The sequence below is a fragment of the Lepidochelys olivacea genome, assembly GCF_965140295.1.
Source record: "Lepidochelys olivacea isolate rLepOli2 genome assembly, chromosome: 1".
Lineage (NCBI taxonomy): Eukaryota > Metazoa > Chordata > Testudines > Cheloniidae > Lepidochelys > Lepidochelys olivacea.
The window spans coordinates 18334500-18352838 of NC_140411.1; the positions used below are offsets into that span (position 1 = coordinate 18334500).

The following is an 18339-nucleotide window of genomic DNA, read 5'->3' on the forward strand; positions in this document are numbered from 1 at the left end:
GCAGCCTATGAACTACTATGTATTTTGCAGTAGCACCCAGAGTGGGGGTAAGCACTGCACAGCCATACACCCCACCAGGAAGACAGTCCCTGTGCCAAAGCGTCTGGGAAGACAAAAACAAAGGGGAGGAGAAACAGATGCAACACACAAGCAAAGTGGTCAGGGAGACAGTAACCATTCCTGGGGCAAACAGAACAGCTTAAATACAGGTAGGGAATTGTGATTAGTGCCTTTAAAAGACATTGTGCAGAATTAATAGTCAGTGGCATGACAAGAGGATAGGGGAAAATAACTATCGAGGAGCTCGACCAACAGCAGCATATCGTATGTCAGCAATCAAAAATAGTACTCACGTTATGAATTTGTTCTTCAGCATCTGTTCTAACCTGCCCTTGGTTAAAACAAAAGACAAAAAAAAATGTAAACCTACTCTTAATGGGTAACACAAGAGAACTCTGCTAAATTCAGGCCTACGCACTACCAAGAGTGTTTGCAAGATATAGGGGGATTGCAGTTTTTCTCTCATGTTTATTACCTTTTGGGCAGGAGATACATATTTATGAAAAAGCTCAACATCTTGAGGACATTTGGAGAGCACGATGCTTGTCACGGTCTTGAAAAGATCCTCCATAACCTAACAGGGAAAACACAGAAGAGCATGAAAACTGAGACCACCTATATATCCTAGGCTAGACATAAAACGTGTCACATGCAGACCAAGAGTATCTTTGTCCCCCTCTAGTGGCTGGACTACATAAGAGCCTATCAGCTTGTTCCTGCTTCCAACTAAAGGGCTTAATCTTTTAGCCCAAGAGGCTGAGGCGTGGGCTTTGAGAGCTGCTCCCTTCTGATGACCTGATATTCTTAAGGTTTTGGCAATGAAAGATATGTATTTAAAACACTCAAACAGCAACCCAGGTCAGCAGCAAAGAAAAGTTGTTACCGCCTGTATTTGTTGGTCTCGGGCCAGTTCATGAGGGGTGTTTTGCCCTTTAATGAACAGTTCTTTTTCTGCTTTGTTATTATGAATTGTAATACGGTAGCATTTTGAGGACCCATCCAAGATCAGGACCCCACTGTGCAAGGCACTGTATAATCATAGAGTAAGAGACAGTTTTGGCCCTGAAGAGCTTACAAGCCAAACAGACAGAGGGTGGGAGAAAGAAAAACATTATTCCAATTTTTACAGACAAGGAGGTGCACAGAGAGACTAAGAGACATCTCCACAAAGGTATTTCAGTGGGAGGTAGGTGCCCATATACCTTTCAGGAACTAGGCTGAAGAGCCTTGCCCAGCATGACACAGGGAGTCTGTGGTAGAGTTGGGAACTGAACTCAGAGCTCCTGAGTCCCAGCCCAGTGCACCAACCACAAGCATACCCTTCCTTTGGAATTTTGCTCTTCTGTGGCACATGCAGAGGAGAATGTGATACCGATGGGGTGTGAACATTTGCTAAGCCTCCTGCTTTCTTTCCAACTCACGGCAGTGTCCCAACTCCGCAGGCCTGTGTCAGGGATAGAATGGTGCAGTCGGGCCGCAGCTCAGCTGAAGCAGGGACTAAAGCTTAGCACCTCCCAATAAAAGGGAGGTTTTAACATGTTCTGAGGCATTCTCTCAGATCGCAAGTGGTGATTGTGCCCTCAGTAGCAGAGTCCTGAATCTACTATTTACTCCAGGTTACTAGTAGCCATTGGCTAGCCCAACAGCGACTAACTGAACATTTGAGGTGCAGCAATTCTCGGTCAGTAGAACCTGAGGCAGCAAGGGCTTCTGGGACATACACAGCCTTGCTGCAGAGCTGAGGTGTGTGTGGTTTACACAGGTGTTTCAGGGAGAGCGAACATAGACCTCCAAAAATCTCTCTTCTAGTGCCTCTCCACACTGGGGAAATTTCCTCCCAAACTCCTAACTGGATTTGAAACCAGTTCAGCTAAAGCAGGTTTAAAAGTGGATTGGAATCACAGTATAGACCAGCTTTTAGGCACTCTGTCCAAGTTCTCCAGCTAGTCTCAACCGGAGAAGGTATTTCTTCACCTCCTGTCGCAAACTGTTGAAGCGCTGCTGTGCATTATTAAACACTTGCTGCCTTCTTCCCAAGAGGGGGCTGTATTGCCACCATGGGTAAATGGATTCCTACAGGGCTAAACGCTGCTCTCGGTTACTTCTGTACAACTCCATGGACAGCAATGGGGATGCCTGGATATAAACAACAGAATTTGTCCTCCAGTTTCTAAAGAGTTTGCAGATCCAAATGGCTGAAAGGCCCTACCACATGGAAATAAAGACCGTTACCATTATTGCTACACCTACACGGGATAAATTAAAAGCCAACATTCCTACAGTTGAACTGACGGAGCAGCAAGTGACCCAACAGTTGACTTTGCACTCTCTTTAAACTAGCAAGAAAAAGGCTTATGCAAATGAAATTAGGAAAATTCATTGATAATTACAACAGCCCAGTTTCAAGCAGGCAGCAACGAAGGGATTTTGCATTAAGCTTCCTCTTTCTAGGAAATGAAAGTACCATCTGGTGCATGAAACCAAAACTTTATTTTGTTTAAGTAGCACTATTTTTTGTTTTTGCTTTGTGCTAAAGTAAGAATTAGGTTCCCACAGCATCCAACATAAGCAGCTTTCTTCTTGCGGGAAAAAAAGTGGGTGGTATGGGAAAAAACAAGCTGAGAAATATTTCCAAGCTTGAGACTGAGGTTATATTTTGGAAAAACCAAAACCACATGGTTCACACTTTGTCTCTTCCTAACTGCAGTTACTCTTATTTATATCTGCATTGCCAAGGTACTTTATAAGGCAAAATCAAGAAGAAAGATCTCTGCTCTAAAGGGGCATGTCTTCACTGCAAAGTGAAGGTGTGACTAGCACAGGTAGGCATACCTGTTCTAGCTTTAATCCAGTTAGCACAGGTAACAACAGTAGTCAAGACGTGGTAGCATGAGCTAGCAACCCAAGCCACAAGCCTGTTGGTTACCCTGAGAGCATACATAGGTTGCTAGCCCATAGTGAAGCCCGTGCCACCATGTATACACTATGTTTGTTACCCATGCTAGCTAGATTCAAGCCAGCATGCCTACCCATGCTACAATAAAACCCTCCTTTTCAGTGAAGACATACCAAAAAGGTTATAATTTTAACTGGACAAGATGGAGGGATGGGAAATAGGATATCACAAAAGCAAGTGGAGGAATATAGCCAATGCCTTGTTAATTTCATTTCTGTTAGTAGTTTGGTGATGGGATGGACTGGAGGGGCCAGGTTTATAGACCTCCTGGAAGAAGTGTTACCTGCAAAGGAAATTTTTTTTGTCTGTTCCCTTTATTTCTTAATAAAGGAGGCATAAAAGCTGGGGAGAGATGGAGGGAGGTAGCGGCGGAGTGGTGGTGGTGGTGGTGTAGTTTTAACATCCTCCACCCCAAATTTTTCTCCTGCTTTTTTCTTTTTAAACTTTAAAAGTCTTGACAACATCAAGCCTGGGCTTCCCTGATTTTGCTGGAGGACTTCTTGAAGGTCTCCAACTGGGATTCTGAGCTCAGACCTTAACTTTGTGGTACTCTGCTTGTGACTTTCGATATCCCCAAGCTAAGCCTACATCTGAAATGAAAACAGTAGATATTTCAACAAAGCAGCACTGTATTTGCAACAAAATTGAAGGTTTGAGACAACAGGGCTGCTGTGCGATGGAGAAGAATGTGTGAGCATCTCTGCTGTCAGTCTAAGGCACAATCACTGATACACTCCTGCATGGGATTATTTGTCTTCACGTTCACCCTGAATTATGTCCAATGACGATGATGTAGTCTTCGGTTGATTGCAGGTTGCTACATGTTCAAGCACAATCATGCACTTGTCACGATTCACCCGAGTTTTCATGCACTGATATTCCTATCCTCTTCATGCTTCCTCACACAAAATGGTGAGATTCATGTCAGATACTCACTCACCTCCGCTGTGTGCATAGCTGTTGTGTAAGGAGCGACATTTCTAGAGAGCAAGGGCTGTGCTCATGGTGTGTCACAATAGAACAGTTAGCGGTGTCACCCAGCTGTCTACACTGGTCTGGTGCAAATGAATGATGTAACTGAACACCGTCGTAGGCAAACACATCACCCCGGAAACCAACTCTGGGATCCCACTGGAGCTCTTTCACCATTTTTGTACAGGAAATGTTTGCCTCAAGAAACAATTGCTCCGAAAGACCCACAGAAATAATTTGTCAGTGGAACAGCTGCAAAGAGAATATTTCTCATTGTGTTGACAATGACCTATTTCCTAATGACAAACACAAAACGTACATTAAAGGCACATTATTAAGGTTGCAAAGTCAAGCAATCAAGTTAAGAAGTGCCCAAATCAAAGTTGCCCATGCAACCTTAATTCAGTCCCCTTGTGCACATGCATGATGATCTTTAATTACATCATTACATACTATTTTTTTCCACAAGACCCCTGCCTCATTAAGTGCACAGGATGAACAGTGCTCACTTAATGAGGAGCTACTTAACAGTTTGTTTTCTCCTTGACCACAGCCTTATTTACTACACATGATTCAAATCCTGCTCTGAAGACAGAATTATTAATTTCCTCAAGGGCTTGTCTATGGTGCTCATCATTATGTTATCTGAGCACTTCACAAACATTAATTATCACTACACCCCTTGTGAGGGGAGGGCTATTATTACCCCCATTTTACAGATGGGGAACTGAAGCACACAGAGCTTAACACCAAAAGTATCTACTAATTTTGGGTGCCCAATTTGAGATACCTAGGTTATGATTTTTCGGTGCACTTAGCATAACATATCACTTTATTTGTTGACTTCAATTGCAGCTGTGAGTGCTCTGCACTTCTACATCAGACCCCAGGTGTCTCAAGTTGGGCACCCAGAAAATGAAGAACACAGAATTAGGAGCCACCTGTGAAAAGTGTGGTTTAAGTGGTTTGTCTAGTATCTCACGGAAACTCTATTGCAGAGGCAGGAATTGAATCTAATTCTTCAGGGCAGCATTCAGTTGTACTACAAGACTGTCCTTTCTCTTCCTGAAATGCCCTGTCTCATTCACTATGCACCTTCCGACGTCCGTAACAAATGAGGCAGATAACAGCCTCCCCTATTATATAGCACTGATTCACCCCCAGAGCACCAGCCACAACGTGCACTGAATGAGGCAGGGGTCCTGTGGGAAAATATTATGTAACCATGTAATTAAAGACTGTATCATAATGCATATGGACAAGTGGGTTAAATTAAGGTTGCACAGGCAACCTTAATTCTGGCATTTCCTAATTAATGAGTGTTTGACTTTGCAACCCTAATAATGTTCTTTTAATGTAGTTTTTGTGTGTGCAATTGAGTCGGATTTTATGAAAGCAAGCTGAAATATTCCATCATGGGGTATCATATTAACACCCACATGGGTCATCAGAAGAGTTGGAACCTTTAGGTGCACTGCACAGACCTCTGCCACTTGAGTTAATGGAGTAACTGACAGCAGTAGTAGGTTGTAATTGCCTATGTGGACCAGCACTAGTGGAGGATGGGATGCTTTGCACCAGCAGGGGAACGGAGGACTCATGGACGTTGAGCTCCATGCCAGGTGCTGGAGGGCAGTGTGCTCTAACACGCACAGACTCTTTTGCCCCTTCCCTCCAAGCTCAACCCCTTCTGCCCTAAATAACTCCGCGTCCCTCCACTGGTCCTGGTCTCTTCCCCCACCCTTGGCTCCTCATCCCAGTCCCATTATCACCACCAAGCCAGTCCCAGTCTCCACTCAGGCTTTCCATCCCAGTCCCAGTCCCCTGACCCAGCCAGTCCCAGCTTCGCCCCTCCCCTCTCCTTCTCTCCCCCATCTTTCACTAATGCAGACAAAGGCAATGAAGGTGTACATTCTGGACTATCTCCTGCCCAACCTCTGTGATTAGCTAAGAGATGAGACCATCTCATCTTGCAGGTCATTCATCTTTAACCATTCATACCTTTAACATTACCAAGTCAGTATTTTTGTACGGTTTTTGGAGATCTCACTGAGAGTGACTGATAGCAAGCCAAATCATAGGACTGTGAATGACTAAGTTAACATGTATAAGAGTGGACAACTGCAATACCATTTGTACTACATTACATATTGCGTTCCTTGACAAATGCTTTATGATGATACAAAAAGAAGCTGTTTCCTAAGAAAAAAGAGCGTTCAGTTTTTTCAACATTAACGTTTTATTAAACTATTTTTACATGGAATCATGCCGAGGCAGTATGGGAGTTTGTCTGTGGATACTGATTGTTCAAAGCTACAGTTTGTTTGACTGGTCGGGTCTTTTTGATGCTCTTCCTAAGGTACTTATACAGCCCCCATTAGTGCAATATACAAGTGCCTCAGAGTTGTAATATATTTATCTGCACAACACTCCAAATCAGGAGCACAAAGGCCAAGGACAGAGCATCACAGAAGAAGCCTGGAGCAGAGCAGAGATCTGAACTCTAGTCTCCCAAATCCCAGCCTAGCACACGAACTACTGGACCAGACCCATGATGGGCAAGGAAAAAGTCAATGGGGGGTGGGGGGGGTGGAACTCAGTGCCATTGGAGCGGGGAACGGCATCCGTGGAGGAAGAAAGGGAGGGTCTGCATGAAAGAGTGACATGACTGCTCCTGCCAAGCTGCCTTTTCATCAGCAATCTGTCAAATTTAACCCATCTTCCTGGGTAAAGCCTAACCTCCACCAGCTGCTCAATAGTCCAAATACAGTGTCTAGTGCAGAGCAGCAAAAGGTGGCGTTGGGCCATGAAGTGCTGCTGACAAAGCAACAGAGCGTGGAGAAAATCAGAGGAAGCAGAAGGAATTCAAACTGCCCACGGGACCTCAGAAAGGGTTAACAAAATAACAGAACGGAAAAGGCGTTTGTCTATGAGGAGCTATACTTCCCTCGAGGAAGCGTATGGGGATAATGCTGCTCCCCCAAATAGTGCTAAGGTTTTCTTCATGCAACTATTTATAAATTCTTCAGCCAAACTCTCACAGCTATAATGTCCATATGCATATTAGTGTGCTGTTGGTGCACCTCTCTGGTGGTTAGTAGCGTGTATCCTTCGGCATCATGCCTGTCAATGCACCACAGGCTTCTAGTAGCCTACTCATGTAGCCTGCATAATAGCTTCCTGTTATAATATTTGCTAGCTATTCTGTGACATGGCCCAATGTTCTTCGGAGAGAAGAGGAGATAGAATAACCCACATGTGACACGGTAATCAGGAGACTTGGCTAGAGTGCTCAGCACCATGCAGGATCCCCAATCCACCACAGCACTTAAGGATGTGCTTAACTTCGAGCATGTGAGCAACCCCATTGACTCCAATGGGACTACGACACATTTGCTCAAAAGCAAGCATGTACTTGAGTTTTTTGCTAGATTGGAATCACACTACTCAGCATCTAGCAGGACTGAGCCTTTGTTCTGAGCAGTTCTGGAAGGTGCTCAGATACCATGGTGATGAGGACTGGCTCTGAATCAGAGTAGAATGATGTCATCATATGTCATAATGGATAGGACCAAGGGAGTGGAGTTCCCATCGATGTAGACTTCTTCATTCTGAATTTTCCATCTTGTGTGGTTAAACTCTCGACCTTAAGGCTGCACTGATATAGTGGACATTGACAAGATTTAATTCCATGATATCTTCTTAATCAGGGGATCTGACACAACTCCTTGAATGCGAAACCTCTGTCTTTAAAGAGCCTGCAGCCATCACAGCAGACGAATAAGTGCAAAAGTTGCTATTAAAACATTGCATATATCCCCTTCAGTCTTGGATGTCTGGCATTGTGAATGCAGCACATATAGTGTCAACAATGTTGAGAACACTATTAGCACTCGGGTCCTCAAAAACTCCCCCACACAAAGCCCAGCTCTGTCTGTCTGTCAGTGGCCAGGTGACAGCAACCAGAGCAGCAGGGACCTAGCTTCATCTGCTCTAAAGTGATTCCCTTGCTTGAGCAGAAAGTCATAATTATTCAGAATTAAATACTCACTAACTACCATAAGAAAAACAACTGGGAACAGATGCAGTATTGTCAACCCCAAGCATAAAAAACCATGAGTCAAGACCCACATCATGAGGGTTTATTTTTTTAAATAATACATTTTGGGTGCTTTTTTATTTGGCTTCTGGATTTTGACCCTTCGGGTTAGACTTGGGTCATGTTTTCAAGCTCTTCTCCATGACTTTGAGGACTAGGAACTGACTGATTTTTAAATGAAAGCTGAGAGTCTCATGTAATCATATGACTCCCGCAGCTGGGGCTTTAAGAAAAGAGGCTGAGTACCACAGGACGGGGGATAAAAATCACAAGAGTTGGCAACATTGTGGGACGGCTCTGGGGACTGTGTAATGCAACACAGTACCTTTCATTACAGGATGACAGTAAAAAAACTATCACATCCTGGGAGATACTGAATGAAAAGTGGTATGAGCTATTGGTGGCTTATGCGAAATAAGTTTTGCCATCTCAGTCTGTTTCCTAGTGGGCAGGCGTCTACAGCCCCAAAGCCACCACTCCTGTGCTGGCAATAACTTGTCCTTGTTGCTTGTATCAAAGAGGTCAAGGATAGAATGGACAGAGATCCTGAACTTTTCTCTCTCTCTCTCTCTCTCACACACACGTAGCCCATCTGGGTAAGAGGTCAGCCTCAGTGGCAATAGGGTAGTGTCAGGACTTAGGCCAAAATCTTCAGGCTCCTGCGTGTGAAATAAGGCTTGTGTATTCATGTTGACGCCCCTATACAAATGGCTTGATATCCAATAGAATAGAGCAACCAAAACTCCCAGTCACTGGCATTGATGGGAGGTGCAGGTAGTCCACACTTCGGAAATATCAGGCTGTTTGTATTTTGGTACCAAGACATGGATTTAGACACCTAACTTGAAACACCCACGCATGCAAATTTGGCCATTAGTTGCCAGGGCTTTCAACTGGGCATCCTTTGTAAAGCACTAAACCCAGTGACAACAAACTTTCAACAGAAAAACTGCACGGTGCACTGAGCTGTGCAAGGGTGTTGCATTTAGATCAGTTTCTCTAAAAACATATGGAGAAACAGAAACTTAACTGAGACCTTAGTGCAGCTTTCAGATATTTTTTAATGGCTTGCCCAGTGATTTCAAGAAACAGGAACTCTACTTCTTTAAATAAGAACATCACAAGAATAAGTATTTTGCAATCCCGAATGTGACCTGTAGAATAAACCACTGTGATAGGAAGAAGAATTTCTCTCACAGCTGCTGATGGTGGTCAGAGATTGAGGGGGGAGGGGAGAACCCAGAGAAATTAGGATTTTGCAAGACATTTAACAACAACAACAAAAATTCTCAAAGCCAAAGGGGAAAAGTTCTTTCCTTCCCCCTAAACAGAGCAAAACCCATAAACCTTTCAGAACTTTGAATTATTTTTGAATTGCAGAACCTGAGAAATTCTGAAAGATTCTAATTCTCTATTTCCTCTGGACTGACTCTTCCCCACAAGCCCCAGGAGGTGGGGTCCTCAGAACAACTAGGACAGCAATGTGTAAACTGTGCTTTCTGAGAGCCAGAGGGTGGCATCTGTGCAAAATGGCTCTCATCTCAGCTTTAGTACGCAGGTAAGACCAGCAGTGATTACATGTTCCAGCCTTCTGCTAAAATCAAGGTAGAATATTACACGCTGGGAATAGTAATCTCTGCAGGTTGTTCCTTTGTATTAAAAATTAGCGCTGTCCTGGAGCACGTCATAGCTATCTCTGTTTGGCCAATGGCTCACACAATGGATCAGCCCTTTTCTCCAATCCTTCCTCATTTCCCCTCAATGGCCATTCCTCTGCTCACAGAGAGCTTAAATGCTTAGCTGTCTTCAGTACAACTCCTGATTTATCTAGAGAGATTACAGTAGGTGATAGGAAAAAGAAAAGGAGTACTTGTGGCACCTTAGAGACTAACAAATTTATTTGAGCTTAAGTTTTCATGAGCTATAGCTCACTTCATCGGATGCATTCAGTGGAAAATACAGTGGGGAGATGTATATATATATATAGATAGGAGGTTCAACTCCACTGCCCGTGAGGCTGAACACAGTGAATGGAGGAGAAAGCTCCAATACCTTTAAAATCACACACAAACTGGTACCTACCTGAATGATGTCCTGGAGGCTTTCAGTAAAAGACATCTCTGCTTCTACCATGTAGAACTCTGCCAGGTGCCTGCGACTTTGAGAGTTCTCGGCTCGAAAGGTTGGGCCGAAGGTGAACACCTGTGTAAATGCACTGCAATGCAAAAAGAAACAAGATGCAGTTTAGACACAAGATAAGACGGCAGATTTTGAACGGGGAGCACAGATGGGTACATTCTACCCAAGCTCCACCTACAATCCCATTTTCCTCCCACAATCCCAGAGTAGCTGGGATCTTTCTGTTAAACTGATTAACTGATTCAGCAAAACAGTTATCAGCACTGTCATTTAAAATTGCCATCATTATGCTTCAGAGATAACACACTGAGATAAGTGAGGCAGTTCCCACCTCTTTGTTACTGAGTCAGCCTCATTCAGATAACATATGGCATGTGGATGGGTTTTGCCATCCACATTAGTGCTAGACACATTTTTCTTAGTAAATGAGAGCTAACACTGCAGAAATCAGGGTCTCAGAGACATGCTGGCACATCACAATGCTCAGGACAGACAAAGCTCCAGCTGCCAGACACTATTGTTCGACCATGTTATTCACACCTGCTCTTCAACAGGTTTAACTGACATAGTAGTGGTAAAAATGCCTCAAGCTACTGCAGTCTGGTAGACATGAGGGCTCCCATCACCGATGCAGCTGAACAGGTGCTAGCGGCAACAGGAAATATTTTGTAGTATCGCTGTAACCTTCTCTTACACAGTGTGGCTCTCTGCCGCCCTCTAATGGCTGGTCCACAGAGGTTTACAGGTCTGCAACAGTCTTTGAGATAAATAGACCTGGGTCTTATTCATTTCAGGGAGTAGAGACTCCTTCTTTTAGATCCATAGGTCCCACATTCAATCCCCACTTCCAGTGACCCATCTGGGGCATTGTGTGACTTAAATGTGCTCAAAGCTTGTCTCCTAATTGTTTGGTATTTGCCCAACAGCCTTCCATGGAATCTATTTCATCTCTTCTCTCTCTTATGCCACACTCATTAGCATGGAAACTGAGGGCCTTCCAGATCACCATCTTCCTCCACGAAAATTCTTCCTACCGAAAGTCAACTCCTTTCAGTTTGTTTTTATCCTGGGAAGGTTACATTCAAAGCAGCAAGTTTTCCATTGTGATCTGAAGACTGCCAGATTCATGGAAGTTCTAATTCAGGAGAGAGCTTCACAGCAATAGGCCAGCGGCTTAAACAGCCTTGTCACTCCCACCCCTACACTTCAGTACAGGGGTGGCCAACCTGAGCCTGAGAAGGAGCCAGAATTTACCAATGTACATTGTCAAAGGGCCACAGTAATAAGTCAGCACCCCCCGAATCAGTTCCCTGCCCCCCCGGTCCCAGCACCTCCCACCCACCGGCAGCCCTGCCGATCAGCACTTCCCCCTCCATCCCAACACCTGCTGATGATTCGTGGCATGCAGGAGGTTTGGGGGGGGGGGAGGAGCGAGGGCATGGCAGCCTTAGGGGACAGGGCGGGAAGGGGTGGAGTGGGGGCAGGGCCTGTGGCAGAGCCGTGAGCACCTCCTGGTACATTGGAAAGTTGGCACCTGTAGCTCCAGCCAGGGGTGGCGAGTTATATCTCCACGAGGTGCCTTGGCACCAGCAATATTCAGAGCCCAGGGGCCCAGCTCCACCATATTCGCCCCCCCCCGCACCTCCCCTGAGTGTCCCCCGGCCCCCGCTTGCTGCCCCCGGCCCACCACTGCGAGCCTCCCTGCCTCCGCCTCTGCCCTGCAGCTCCATGCTGCCTCCCTACAGCAATTCCCATCTCCACTGGCAGGGCAGACTGACTCTGAGCCTGCCCTTCCACCTCAGACCCTTCCCTTTTCTGGCGGGACCCTCCACCAGCACAGGGGGCCCCCACGCCGGCAGTCACCACTCCTGCCCCATGCTGGGCAAGGGGCAGCCCCATCCCTCACCCCCAGTGAGACTACAGTCAGGGCAACAGCAGGGGAGGGGCACACAGCACCCCCCGGCACCCACCACGGGGGAGGTGGGGGAGATTCCTGGGCCTGAGAGGGACCCTAGAGCACATGCCGTGACAGTGGTGGGGGTGAGTATGCTGCTGGAGGGGCGGGAAAGGGGGGCTCCTCCCCCAGAGCTCACTGCTGCCATCAGGGAAAGGGCTGGGGGGAGTCCTCCTCTCTGGCCCCTGTCCCGGAGCAGCCTGCCTGCACCCCAAACTCATCCCCAGCCCTGCCCCACCCCAGATCCCACACCCCCAGACAGAGCTTTCACCCCCACACACACCCTCAACCCTCTACCCCCAGCCCTGAGCCCCTCCAACACCCCAAACCCCTCATCTCCAGCCCCAGCCAGAGCCCTCATCCCCCCGCACCCCAACCCTCTGCCCCAGCCCTGAGCCCCCTCCAACATCACAAACCCTTCATCTCCAGCCTCAGCCAGAGCCCTCATCCCCCTGCACACCAACCCTCTGCCCCAGCCCTGAGCCTTTCTAAGCCCCAAACCCCCCCGCTCCAGACAGAGCCCTCACCCCCCACACTCCTACTCTCACCCTGAGCCCCTCCCACACCCCACATTCCCAGCCCCAGACAGAGCCCTCACCCCTACGCTTGCCCTGAGCCCCTCCCATACCCCAAACCCCTCGTCTGCAGCCACACCCCACAGCCCTTACCCCTGCACCCCCTCCCATCCCCAAATTCCCTCCCAGAACCTGCACCCCAATCCCCTGCCCCAGCCTAGGGCCCGCACCCCAGACCTCCTCCCATACCCCAGACCTCCTCCCGCACCCAAACTCCCTCCCAGAGCAGGTGGTGGGTGGCGTTTGGGTGGGGGTGGGTTCTGGGCTCCACCAAAATCTCTACAAACCTGCCACCCCTGGCTCCAGCCCCAGAGTCGGTGCCTGTACAAGAAGCTGCATATTAACTTCTCAAGAGCCGCATGTGGCTCCGGAGCCACAGGTTCGCCACCCCCGCTTCAGCAGAATATAGCTGTGATCACGAACAGTAGAATGGGTCTAGATTAGCTGTGCCATTCGGTTTATTCTTTACCTGCCGCTATCTTTAACGGTAGGCAGCATACAGGAAAACAAACTCTCCTAGTAGAGATTAAGAGTTGCTTGATATTCACGCGAAGCAGTGAAGTGCAGGAGTTGTACATGGAATCCGAGACAAACTCAGTAAGGGTACACACTGAAAGAGGATGTGCAGCTGACAAAAATCTGATCACAAAAGTTTCCATTCATGTTAATTCTGATAAACAGAAGGGTTAAAAAGAAAAAAAAAAACCCAAAAACCCAAGATCACAAAAAATTAAAAAGCTTCAAAAGCGTCATAGGATTCCAAATAAAGGAACATACATGTTATTGATCAGTTAGCTCTTCCTTCTGATCTCCATGTTGCAAAAAGTTTATACAGTACTATTTGGAGGAAAGAGCACTTCCACTGTCCAGTAATGACCAGGAATGAGACAAATGATAATGCTGTTGGAAAAATCATTTTCCTAGCTCATCACTTACAAGATAAGAGACAACCAATGGATACGGACAGCCAGAGGAGCACAAGGAAACAAGACAATATTGGTCAGCATGATAGACAGTACACCAGTGGCCTAACGTATCACAGCAAAGGAAAATTTTAAGGAGACATTTGAAGGAGAATAGGGAACTAGCTTTGCGCATGTTTACGGGGAGCTCCTCCCAAGCACAAGAGGCTGATCCATGACTGGGGTTCTTAGACACTACTGAGATACAATTAATAACATTCCCAGTTCCCTTAAGACCAGTAGCGTATGTTTACACTGCAATAAGAGACTCCTGGCGTGGCTGTGGCTGGCCCATGTCAGTCTACTCTGGCTCGTGGTGCTCAGGCTCCAGAGATATCAAATTGTAGCATAGACTCAGACTTTAAAGTCAGAAAGGACCATCGTGATAAGAACATAAGAATGGCCCTACTGGGTCAGACCAAGGGTCTATCTAGCCCAGTACCCTGTCTTCTGACAGTGGCCAGTGACAGGTGCCCCAGAGGGAATGAACAGAACAGATAATCATCAAGTGATCCATCCCCTGTCGCTCATTCCCAGCTTCTTGTAACAGAGGCTAGGGACACCATTGCTGCGCAGCCTGGCTAATAGCCATTGATGGACCTATCCTCCATGAATTTATTTAGTTCTTTTTTCTTATGGTCTTGGCTTTCACAACACACTCTGGCAAGGAGTTCCATAGGTTGACTGTGTGTTGTGTGAAGAAATACTTCCTTTTATTTGTTTTAAACCTGCTGCCTATTAATTTCATTTGGTGATCCCTAGTTCTTGTGTTATGAGAAGTAGTAAACAACACTTCCTTATCTACTTTCGCTACACCAGTCATGATTTTATAGGTCTCTATCATATCTCCCTTTAGCCGTCTCTTTTCCAAGATGAAAAGCCCCAGTCTTATTAATCTCTCCTCATACGGAAGCCATACCATACCCCTAATCATTTTTGTTGCCCTTTTCTGAACGTTTTCCAATTCCAGTACACCTTTTTTGAGATGGGGCGACCACATCTGCACTCAGTATTCAAGATGTGGGCATACGATGGATTTATATAGAGGCAACATATTTTCTGTCCTATTATCTATCCCTTTCTTAATTATTCCCAGAATTCTGCTCGCTTTTTTGACTGCCACTGCACATTGAGTGAATGTTTTCAGAAAACTCTCCACAATGACTCAAAAATCTCTTTCTTGAGTGGTAACAGCTAATTTAGACCCCATCACTTTATATGTATAGTTGGGATTATGCTTTCCAATGTGCATTACTTTGCATTTATGAACACTGAATTTCATTTGCCATTTTGTTGCCCAGTCACCCAGTTTTGAGAGATCCTTTTGTAGCTCCTCGCAGTCTGCCAAGTCTTAACTATCTTTAATAATTGTGTATCAACTGCAAATTTTGCCACTTCACTGTTTACCCCTTTTTCCAGATCATTTCTGAATATGTTGAATAGGACGGGTCCCAGAACAGACCCCTGGGGGACACCACTATTTACCTCTCTCCATTCTGAAAACTGTCCATTTATACCTACCCTTTGTTTCCTATCTTTTAACCAGTTACCAATCCATGAGAGCACCTGCCCTCTTATCCTGGGGCAGCTTACTTTGCATAGAGCCTTTGGTGAGGGACCTTGTCAAAGGCTTTCTGAAAATCTAAGTACACTATATCCACTGGATCCCCTTGGTCCCTATGCTTGTTGACCCCCTCAAAGAATTCTAGTAGATTGGTGAGGCGTGATTTCCCTTTACTAAAACCATGTTGACGCTTCCTCAACAAATTATGTTCATCTATACGTCTGACAATATTGTTCTTTACTAGTGTTTCAACCAGTTTGCCCGGTACTGAAGTCAGGTTTACAGGCCTGTAATTACCGGGATTATCGAGTCTGACCTCCTGCAAATTGCAGGCCACAGAACCTCACCCACCCACTCCTGTAATGTACCCCTACTCTCTGGCTGAGTTACTGAAGCCCTCAAATCATGATTTAAAGACTTCAAGTTACAGAGAATCCACCATTTATACCAGTTTAAACCTGCAAGTATTCCCTACCCCATGCTGCACAGGAAGGTGAACTCCCTGCACCCCAACATCTCTGCCAATCTGACCTGAAGGAAAATTCCTTCCAAACCATAAATAAGGTGATCAGTTAGATCCTGAGAACGTGGGCAAGACCCACCAGCCAGACACCCTGCGAAAGAGCCCTCCCCATCTAGTATCCCATCACCAGCCGCTGGAGATATCGGCAGCTAGCAGTTGCAGATCGGCCACATGCCATTGTAGGCAGTCTTCTCATACTATCCCCTCCATAAATTTATCAAACTCAGTCTTGAAGCCAGTTAGGTTTCTGCCGCCACAGATCCCCTTGGAAAGCTTTTCCAGAAATTCGTTCCTCTGATGGTTAGAAACCTTCGGCTAATTTCAAGCCTAAATTTATTGATGGCCACTTTATATCTGTTTGTTCTTGTGTCCACATTGGTGCTTAACTTAAATAACTCCTCTCCCTCCCTGGTATTTATCCCTCTGGTGCATTTATAGAGAGCAATCATATATCCCCATAGCCTTCTTTTGGTTAGGCTAAACAAGCCAAGCTCTTTGAGTCTCCTCTCATTAGGTAGGTTTTCCATTCCTTGGGTCATCCTACTAGCCCTTCTCTGCACCTGTTCCAGTTCGAATTCATCTTTCTTAAACATGGGAGACCAGAATTGCACACAGTATTCCAAATGAGGTCTTACTAGTGCTTTGTATAATGGTATAAAGACTTCTCTGTCTCTACTGGAAATACTTCGCCTGATGTATCCTAGGAATGCATTAGCCTTTTTCACATCCACATCACATTGGCAGTTCATAGTCATCCTGTGATCAACCAATACACCCAGGTCTTTGTCCTCCTCTGTCACTTCCAACCGATAAGTCCTTATAGCAAAATATCTTGTTGTTAGTCGCTAAGTGCATGACCTTGTACTTTGCACTGTTAAATTTCATCCCATTTCTTTTACTCAGTTTTCAAGGTCATCCAGATCTTCTTGTATGGTATTCCGGCTCTCCTCAATATTGGCAATACTTCCTAACTTTGTGTCATCCATAAATTTTATTAGCACACTCCCACTTTTTGTGCCAAGCTCATTATGTTAATGTTAAATAAGATTGGTACCGAGACCGATTCCTGAGGAACTCCACTAGTACCCTCCCTCCAGCCTGACAGTTCACCTTTCAGCATGACCCATTGTAGTCTCCCCTTTTAATCAGTTCCTTATCCCCCTTTCAATTCTCATATTAATTCCCATCTTCTCCAATTTAATTAATAATTTCCTATGTGGAACTGTATCAAATGCCTTACTGAAATCCAAGTAGATTAGACCTACTGCATTTCCTTTGTCTAAAAAAAAAAATTACTTTTCTTCTCAAAGAAGGAGCTCACATTGGTCTGGCACAATCTACCTTTTGTAAAATCATGCTGTATTTTATCCCAGTTACCATTTGGGCTTGGGGTGAAGCCCAGACTCTGAGACCTCATGTGCGGGGAGGGTCTTAAGAGCCCAGGCTCCAGCCCAGGCTCAAATGTCTACATTCCTATTTTTAGCTCCACAGCCTGAGCCAGCTGACCCAGTCTCTAGGACTCCATGCCATGAGTTTATCGCAGTACAGACATAACCTTAGCATTTGAAAGTGACATCTGAAAATCAGGAGCTTAATTTTCATAAGATTCATAGATTCCAAGGCCAGCGAGGACAACTGTGACCATCTAGCCTGACCTCCAGTATAACACAGGCCATAGAACTTCCCCAAAACAATTCTTGGAGCAGAGCTTTTAGAAACGGAGCCAATCTTGATTTAAAAATGGTCAGTGATGGAGAATCCCAAGAAGTACTGAGCACCCTCAATCCCAACTGAAGTCAATGGGAGCTGATGGTTCTCAGCACCTCTGAAAATCAGGCCCTTTTATGTCCTCAGATGCAACCGGGGGCGAGGGGGGGGGTAAGATACCAGACAAACCCTAACGTGTGCCAAAGCGTGGCAGCTGGGGCATTATTGTCTGTAATACTGTCCTGATATATGCTACCACAGGAACACAAAATAGGCTTTGAAACAAGACCCTCGGTAGCCAATTTCACACAAAGCAGGACTGAGCCCACCGGAGCCAACTGTTCACATAGCTAATAGACACTATCTGAATGAAAACAGCACTAGCAAAGAGTGCAACGCTACCTTTAATAAACTGCTCTCTCTCCAAAACTGCTATTTGATTTCATTCACTTCTCTTCTCATTCACTCCCAGTCTGGAGCCCAACATTGTAATGTACCACACAAAGCACACATCCTATGGCACCAGCATGTTAAATCCTGTAAGATGCTGAACACTCTGGCCCTGATCCAGCAAAGCGCTGAGGCACATGCTTAATTTTAGGCATGTGACTGGCCCCATCTAAGTCAATGGAACTACTCACATGTTCCACGTTAAGCACGAGCCTAAGTGCTTTGTTGGATTGGGGTCACAGCGCTCAGCACCTTGCAGGACTGAGCCCTTGTGATCCAGGTCTTTGAACTGTACTCAGAGATCATTAGTCGAGTCCGACCTGTATGTATATTCCCAGGACCAAGGGAAACCAAAACACGGGGAAAATGACCATCTCT

The 18339-nt window shown here is 45.7% G+C and overlaps 1 protein-coding gene across 2 annotated transcripts in view; it reads right to left on the reverse strand.

Moving 5' to 3' along the window:
* NARS2 (asparaginyl-tRNA synthetase 2, mitochondrial) overlaps positions 1 to 18339 on the reverse strand; it is a 90633-nt gene that overhangs the window by 33708 nt on the left and 38586 nt on the right. For both annotated transcript variants that reach the window (XM_084646500.1, XM_084646499.1), the window contains exons 7-9: positions 10170 to 10302; positions 536 to 634; positions 354 to 391 (exon numbers count right to left, since the gene is read on the reverse strand). In XM_084646500.1, the coding sequence (XP_084502626.1) occupies positions 354 to 391; positions 536 to 634; positions 10170 to 10302 (270 nt within the window). The remainder of the gene's footprint in view (positions 1 to 353; positions 392 to 535; positions 635 to 10169; positions 10303 to 18339) is intronic.